Source organism: Castor canadensis, chromosome 1, assembly GCF_047511655.1.
Source record: "Castor canadensis chromosome 1, mCasCan1.hap1v2, whole genome shotgun sequence".
Classification (NCBI taxonomy): domain Eukaryota; kingdom Metazoa; phylum Chordata; class Mammalia; order Rodentia; family Castoridae; genus Castor; species Castor canadensis.
In genome coordinates this window covers 37,279,252-37,287,604 of record NC_133386.1, presented here as the reverse complement: position 1 = coordinate 37,287,604, position 8,353 = coordinate 37,279,252, and the positions used below count along the sequence as shown (strand labels likewise).

At 34.4% G+C, this 8,353-nt stretch overlaps 1 protein-coding gene across 2 annotated transcripts; it reads left to right on the top strand.

Annotated features, from left to right (window-relative positions):
* Positions 1-782: 782 nt before the first annotated feature.
* On the top strand, positions 783-7,962 carry Cenpw (centromere protein W). Of its 2 annotated transcripts, XM_074075242.1 has the most exons (3): positions 790-1,090; positions 5,754-5,867; positions 7,633-7,962. In XM_074075242.1, the coding sequence occupies exons 1-3, from the start codon at positions 965-967 to the stop codon at positions 7,657-7,659; spliced, it is 267 nt and encodes an 88-aa protein (XP_073931343.1). In that variant the 5' UTR covers positions 790-964; the 3' UTR covers positions 7,660-7,962. The 2 variants fall into 2 exon arrangements, with proteins under 2 accessions (XP_073931345.1, XP_073931343.1); XM_074075244.1 differs by lacking the exon at positions 7,633-7,962 and having other exon boundaries at positions 783-1,090; positions 5,794-5,871.
* The last annotated feature ends 391 nt before the right edge of the window (positions 7,963-8,353 follow it).

Here is an 8,353-nt window from a genome sequence, read left to right as displayed (position 1 = left end):
AGGTGGTCTTCAGACTAGCAGTATCAATATTACCAAACTACTTATGTTTGGAAGTGCAAAATCTTGAGTATATTTAATATAATCAGAAAATCTGGATGTTTCAACAAACTCCCTAGAGGATTTTTAGATTACAGCTTGAGACTTACGTTTACAGTAGAACAGAAAATGAAGAAGTTAATTGCTTGAATAACAAAGATAAATAAATTATATTTATAAAATGTATAATATGCAATACAATATAAATATTATATATAATACACGATATGATATATATATTTATAAAAGGCATTTATATTTATATTTAGCATTTAAACTACACCTGAAAGTTATTCCAAGGTTAAGCTATGTAGGTGGCTTTAAAAATGAAAGCATCATTTGTAAAGAAAATCTAGAAACACGATAAGAGCTATGGTAAGATCAAATGAAATTATGTAAAAGTCTGTTAACGGATATAAAAAAATCAGCCTTGCTAGAAGTTAGGTTCTTAATGGATCTGGACAAAAACTTCAAATTTCTACTGAGCTAATTTAGTCCATTGGCATTAGGCTCCAGTATTAGAATGAGCACTTAAGACAGCAAGTGTAGGTGAATTAGTTTGCATATCAACTAATCTCTTCACACTTTTCTATCACCTCTAAGAAATGTAGGAGAAAAAGTTCCATAAAGCTGTTAACAACACAGAAAGCGATTAAGGGAAGCCTTGGGGCTTCAGTGATGACGCAGGAAGTCTGGAATCCGCTCACCACGGGTTCTTCCACCTTCAGCCCGACGCTTCCGGTGGCGGGCTCTCGCGGGTGACGTCACTGCCCTGCGCCGGCGCGCTCTGCTGGCGGCGGATTCAAACGTCTCAGAGACTTTTGGAACGTTGGAGGATCCATTCGTCCTCAGTGTCCCTGTGTTCTTGAATTTGTGGGGGGCTCGCGAGGGCCTAGGAAGCTGAGGCTGGTAGGGTCTGACTGGGAGGATGGCGCTCAGGACCACAGTCTCCCAGAGAAAACAGATACGGCGGAAGGCTCCCCGCGGCTTTCTAAAACGCGTCTTCAAGCGACAGAAGCCTCACCTACGGCTGGAGGCGCGAGGCGACTTACTGGTGAGTTTTCATCCCGCAGCCGGGCAGCGGCAGGCAAGGGAAAAGGATCCCGTTTTTCGTCGCTAGGCCCATATTGAAAGCTTTCCTGTTCCTGACACTGAGATGGACTGGGCCTGCCGACGTGTAAATATCTAGAGGTTTGTTTTTTTTTTTTTTTCCGGCACTGGGGCTTGAACTCAGGACCTTCACCTTGAGCCACTCCGCCAGCCCTACTTTTTGTGAAGGGTTTTTCGAGAGAGCCTCTATTTGCCTGGGCTGGCTTCGAACCGCGATCATCCTGATCTCTGCCTCTTGAGTAGCTAGGATTACAGGAGTGAGCCGCGGGAATATCTTTTTAATGATAGGCTTTTAGTAACATTACCTGCAAGGGAAAACTCCCAAAGTTACTTTTTATAGTTTTTAAATATCGCTGTCCAGGAACACACTGTGAGTAGTGTGCTTGCGAAGGGTATGAAAGATAACACGCTTTTAAAAATAAGTTTTAGAATTCAGATAGACTGGGTCATTTTATTATTTAAAAAGAAAACATTGTCAAGTTTTTCCCTCTTGCCTCCCTTTTCCTTTCCTCCTCTCTATACCTGTGTCCTTAACATTAGGCTGCTTACTAAAGAACGGATCCTAAAGTGCTCCCAACTCTGAATTCATTTTCCTGTACAAATAGTAGGACACTCAATGGTTCAGTTTTTAACCACTGACGCCTGTTTATAAGACTAATACCTGAAGGATAATGCTCCTAATAGTCCCATTCAAACCACTATATAATGTTTGAAGTGAAGTCAGAGTTTGTTATGTTGGTTGCCTGCAACCCATATTCCTCTAGCACAATGAACACTGTTTCTCCAGTTTAAATCGTATGAGGTGTTTCCTATGGGTTGACAGAGCTTTTTGAGTATAGGAGCCATTAGAAATGGACATCTTTTTCCACATCAAGGTACAAAATTGTGGATAACAAAGAGTTACTACTTGGATGGTCTTGAGCATGAATTGTTCTTAAATGACCTTGGTTTTCTACCTCTTTTCTCAGTGGCCTCTTGGAATTTCCTTGTTTGGTCTCAAGCTAAACCACGATATTCCTCCCTTGGAAAAGTACAACTTTTAATATTTCCTGCTCTCCTTTTTATTTTTTTCTCATATTCTGTGCTAAAAAAAGGGCATTTTTGTTGTTTTACCCTCAACCCACTCTTTTGTGGTAGTAGAGGTGGCATAATGAGCTAAATTTCTCTTTGAACACATTTTTCGGTAGTTCTGGGGTTTTCACTGGGTCTTCTAAATGGAGAAGGAAATGTACTTGATCAAGGATCTCTAGGAGACTCGCAGCTGACTCAGATGGTTTCACAGATTTTTTTCAAATAGTTAGCTTCCTACTAACATCTTCCTCATTCTGCCCAAGAGTAACCCACGATAGGGTGGGATCTTACCGTCTGGAAAAGAAGGAAGATGAAATTCCAAGCAATCTTGGTAGGTGGAAGTAAGTTCTTTTGGCAACAAGTTGCTCCCAGTTGATACTCATGTCTTCTGTGACTTTCATTAAAGAAGTTCTCCTGTACTGTCATGTATATGCCAGGTATAGACCTAATTTCTTATGTCACTTCTGATGTCACTATTGACACTTCATAATTTTTAACCAGAAGGTGACCCACATGGTTCTTGGTTTTCTTTAGAATTAAAGCATTGTGTTTGCATCTCTTTTTTCTGAACTTAAATAGCAGTAAGAGTGTACACCATACAGTTTAGCAAGCTATTGTTACTCTAACACTGTTCTCCAAAAATTTTATATGTTAATGTCTTCCAATGTAGTATGCAGCTTCTTAAGGTTGCTTCTTTAGATGAAGGAAACATACCTCCTTTTCTGTCTTCCTTAACTTTTTAAGACAACACTAGTCTACTTTTATGCTGTTATTTATACATGATATTTCTTCTGCCTGAACATGTCTTCACTTCACTCAGCAAACTACTTTTTTCTCAAAATTCAGTTTAAATGCTACTCCTTTAGTGAATCCCTCAATCTCCTTAAAAAGGATTAATTTTATCTTTCTTTCTATCATTTATTGTCACACATTAGTCTTTGATTTTTTTATGGGTTAGATTCTCCCACTAGTCTGGGGATTTGAATCAGGAACTTTTTATATTCCTAGTGTTTAGCACAGTCTTGAAGTTTCTGAATGCACAACTGTTGGACAAACATTGTAACTATATGTAGATTGATATAATTTCTAGCAATTTAATCATAATTTCTTTGTGTTACAGTTTTTCTGTCCTAGTTTCTGTTATTTTATGTTTTATATGATTGTCTATCTCTAGGATTTGTATTGAAAGATATAACATCTATTAAATAAATTCAGTTTTCTAGTGGCTCAGTTAGCTTTTAGATTTTTTTTGGAGGATTCCTATGGAAATACTTGATGACTTAATGGTTTATGTTATGCTTAATTTATAAGTGCTATGACAAAGGAAAGAAAAGTCTGTCTGGCCCAGTATTTTAGTCAACTGAGACTGAAAAGAAATGGATAATTTTTTAAAAAGATTGTCTCTTGATTTACCTTTTCATCAAGCTCATTTTTTTCCCCAAAGTAAATTCTCGATGGGACGATGGGATAGGTTATTTTTTAAAAATTTGAATGGCTCACTAAATACTTTGAAACCAGCTTTTGTTCTGTTTTTAATTTAAGCCCTTTTTAGTTTAGTGCAATTGGGTAACATCTCTCAATTAACTGTTTTAGTTCACAGATATAGGTTGGTTAAAATTTTTTAATGTGACATGTGAAAAAGGATACTGATTTGTCTCCATATCCATGGGTCATGCCCATGAAGAAGAGGAGGAAACTATTCCATATAGGTTAACAGCATGATCCAAGTCTCACAGTAATGTGGCTTAATTGGAGTCATTAAAAAAAAAACAAACACCTTTTTTTGGAGTGGGTACTTATTTGGGCAGATATTGAGTGATCCTTTGTTCATGTAGTAATAATTTACCACTTACTATGTATTGGATGATAGGCTGAAGGTCACTAGAGAAACAATGTTGAGAAGGATAGACAGAATTCTAGTATTTATATTATATTGAGAAAGACAGTTAAGAGAGAAATTACAGCCTAATATAGTGTGTACAGTGATAGGAAGCTCAGGATGCTGTTGATCCATATAATCTTCCATATTGGGGTAGCTAGACTTTTCAAGACATCTACAAACCAGAAAGATTTCTGGCGGTAAAAATGGATTGGAATTGTGAAAGAATTTCAGAAGAACTATTGTAGAACTGGGAGCTGAGAAAGGTAAAGAGAAGAAAATGGAAGGTCCTAGTCAGGTGGAGTTTAGTGTTAAGAAATGTAAATTTGTCTTGAGGGTATCCAGAAGATAGTTATCTTCAAAAGTAGGGAATGTGGAGTAACAGGTGAAATTGTGCCACAATTTTGTAATGTTTTTGATACAAGAGGAAGTGGCATATTATTGGAATTTTAAAAATATTGAATGATATGGTATAAAAGAATAAGTATTCAAATGCTTTAGCGTTCTTGTGAAAATTAAGACAGCACATCAGAAAGTGCCCAAAAGTACAATCTTCCATAGGTTCTTCATTTCATTAAACTTAAATGTCTAAACCCATGTTTTCCCCAAATAAGAATATTCTTAAAAACCTGTGTAATAATCCATTAAGATTCCTGCATAATGTAAAGCATTTAAAACATCACCCAATTATGTAACATTTAGTGAACTTTGGGGGAGTATTTGTGTGCAATACAATGAAAATAATGAAAATTAAATACTGGATATGAATTATTCTAACTGCAAAGATTATGTACTATGATATAAATAATGAAAGAAATTGTATGCTGAAGATACTCTCTAACTGGATCTAAGTTGGTAGTATTCTCAAGCACCTGGCAAAAGCAAAGGATAGGGAAGAGATAAGCAATAATATAATAAAGAAGCACTAAATATTATTCTTAGAGAGAGGACTGAGATAGGATTTGAGCTTATTTTATATTCCTTCATGGTTGACTGGGGATGATGTGGGAGAGGGACTTAAGTTTTGACAGTCCATCCTTTTGTGGATTTTTTTCATATTTTTATTTTGAAGACCTACAAGAATATGCAAAAATAGTAGCATTCACATGTATCCTTTACCCAGATTCCACAATTTTAATATCTCACATAACTAGTTTTCGAGGCTTTTGAATTTTGTACTGTCTGATGCTTACATTATCTATTTAAAATAAATTTCTAAAATAAAGTTTAAAAGTGCAGATACGGAAATTCCTGCCTGTAATCTCAGCATTATGGAAGTAAAGGCAGGAGGATTGTGAGTTTGAGGCTAACCCGAGCTACCTAGTGACCCTGTCCAAAAATAAATAAAATAAAATAAAATCCCCCAAAAAGTTAAAGATTATTAATAAAAGATATATTATGAAAGCCAATAGATGACAAGTTACTTCAGTTTTTTGCATATACTTTTTAATTCAGCATTCTTTAAAAAGTTTAGTCATTAAGATGTTTTTGAATAGTTATTTGAAGTTAAATATCTGATTAGAAGTCTTGTATCTTGGAGTGTAGAATGAGAACCTAACAAACAGACATCGATTTACTATTTTATGGAAATTTAAAAAGTCCTTATTTTAAAAACACACCAGTGTTTGAGATGAAGAATCCATTTTCTCTTTGAAAGGTTCATTTGAACTGTTTACTGTTTGTTCATCGATTAGCAGAAGAGTCCAGGACAAATGCTTGTGAGAATAAGTGTGGAATCATTAACAAGGATCATGTTCTGGCTGCAGCAAAGGTAAAATCTGAATTTCTTTTCTTGAGCAAGAATTAACTTTAAAAATAACACCTGGGTCATCATTTCTGTCTGATTTAATACTTTATTTAGCTTTGTTGATTGAGTTCATGTTTGGCTTTTCATGTTGATGGATTTTAATTATGGAGTAAGATTATTTTCCCTATATGGTAAGATTAATGGCTACGACTTTATCACTATTTAGAGGAAAATGAATGTTTGATTGCTAAACTGTAGTCTGGGAAGCTTTATAATCTTGATGTTTGTCAAAACTTCCTTTGTGACCATTTTATATTACTCTAATTACCAGATTATTTGGTTTTTCTAGCTTTATGTAGAGATTTGAGTATTTTATGAAAGAAATATAACCAGAAAAAATTGATTTTTACTGAAATTTCTATATAATGTTAGAATATGCCTCGAGCAGTTTTACAAGTGTGTTCCTGAGACTATTACTTCTAAAAGACATTAATAGATGCCTCCCTCAAAAGCTGCTGTCCTTGATAAGTGTTAATAACATACTGTATCTCCTCGATTAGTCCCAGTGTTACTGTTTATAAGGAGAGATTGTTTCTATAGAAATAGGTAAGAAACTGGCAGCCATAGTTGACTGGAGAGATGACGAGGGAGAGAGACTTATTTTTGACAGATTACCTCTTTGACTTTTTAAAATTCTGAAATGTTGCAACAGAAGTTCAGAGTTCCTATGTACCCTATATTCAGTTTTCCCCAATACTAACATCTATATAACACTATAGTTAGGTAAAGTTATGAATGGTTATGAGAAATATACCAGCAAGGAAACTTGTTAGACTCAGCATTTTATAAATTTGAGTTCATAATATATGTGCAGCATTTTGTAAATTTATTGGAGCACATAATATTTTCTTTTGCAGTTCTCATATTAATATCTTGTAGAACAGAGAAGTGTAGGCATAGGTTATAGACCTGTTTGATGGTCTCTGTGGAAGCCTAGGAGTGTGCATACCTGGGCAATTTTTAGGGACTTTCAAATTCTTTTGCAGTTATGAACATTCCAACTATTAAAATAAGTATTTTTCTGAAAGGAAAGCAAGGCTTAAGAGCTTGAAGGGTACCCATTTATGTGCATTAAATTTAGGGCTTATTTTTATTAATAAACTATAGGTACACTTATCTAAAATAGTTGAGTTCTTAAAAAAAAAATTCAGATACCCTGATCTAATTCTTCCAGCCTTTTATAAAATTAAAATTCTCTTTCTGTCTTATTTCTGGAGCAGATTGTTTTGAAAGTTGTCTGTTTAAGTTACTCAGTATAAGATTACCAGCTTAGTCAAAGCTGATACAATTTCAGCCCAAATAGGAAAAATTTCATGTTGGAGTAGATTTGTACTACTTTAGGGTTGTGAAATGCCTGACATATGATAGGCCTTTCAATTTTAGGATATTCTTTAACACTCCAGACCACAAATTGTCTAAAAATCTCAAAAAAGTTTGAAACAATAATGTGGATACTTTTATGTTACAATTGAAAAGATTAATGACTAGAGGTGACTATAAAACCAGGTTTTGAGGATCTAGGTATGTTTCACATTCATTGAGAGAAGTAGACTATCTTAGAGAATTTTAAGATCAACTTATAAGGGAAAGGATTCCCTAATCACTTTCCATATTGGCTTTTATTGGAGATTGTGCATTGTATACATAGGGCTATTTAACCTTTTGTCAAGGAATTATGCTTTATTTTCTAGTGGTGTAATATGAATCTTCGTTTTTTCCTCCCTCACAGGTAATTATAAAGAAGAGCAGAGGTTAGAAGTCAAAGAACACTTTCTGAAAATTATATGATGCATTGTTTTAGGTGGTAACAGGTCACAAAAGCACTTTTTACATTTTAGTTTGTATCATGTATAATTAAAAATATTGACTAGATGAGGAATGTGTCTACTTGTATATTTTTTGCTGGCACTGAAATATCTCAATTAAGCTATTAAGACCATTTTTACCTTTTTAATGTAGGAACTTAAGTTTTATTCATTTTAAGTGGCCCCAAGTTAATTTTGCTTCCATTTTGTTATTTCAAATGTTTTAAATGTTACAAATAAAAAATCTACAAGAAGCTTGAAGAGATGTGCTTATAATTAAATTTATAGTTTTAGATTTAGCCATAACTATGAAACAAATTCAATTTCTGAAGGAAAACAGCTTGCAGTCAAATCTAGGCACATTTTAGATAATGTGAAAATTTTTAACACTTTCACAAAGTAATGCAATCTACTTTACCATCATGCCAATAATGTAACTTCTCATCTGGAATAGTGTAATCATCAGCTAAGGTTTGTTTTTTTTAATCTGTGTACTCAAACATAAAAAAAGAACTTCTGGAGTAATTGGACCTATATCCTTCAAATCATGTGGATTTAATATATGGGATTCTCTACCCCTCCCCCCCATCCCTAAGAAATCATTTAGAAGTTTATTGCACATCATCCAATAGTTATTTTTTTTAA

Excerpts from the sequence above, each read along its gene's own strand:
- Cenpw (XM_074075242.1), top strand. The coding sequence starts at position 965 with ATGGCGCTCAGGACCACAGTCTCCCAGAGAAAACAGATACGGCGGAAG. Across the intron at positions 1,091-5,753 it reads AGGCGCGAGGCGACTTACTG|GTTCATTTGAACTGTTTACT; the intron begins GTGAGTTTTCAT and ends TCTCTTTGAAAG. Across the intron at positions 5,868-7,632 it reads ATGTTCTGGCTGCAGCAAAG|GTAATTATAAAGAAGAGCAG; the intron begins GTAAAATCTGAA and ends CCTCCCTCACAG.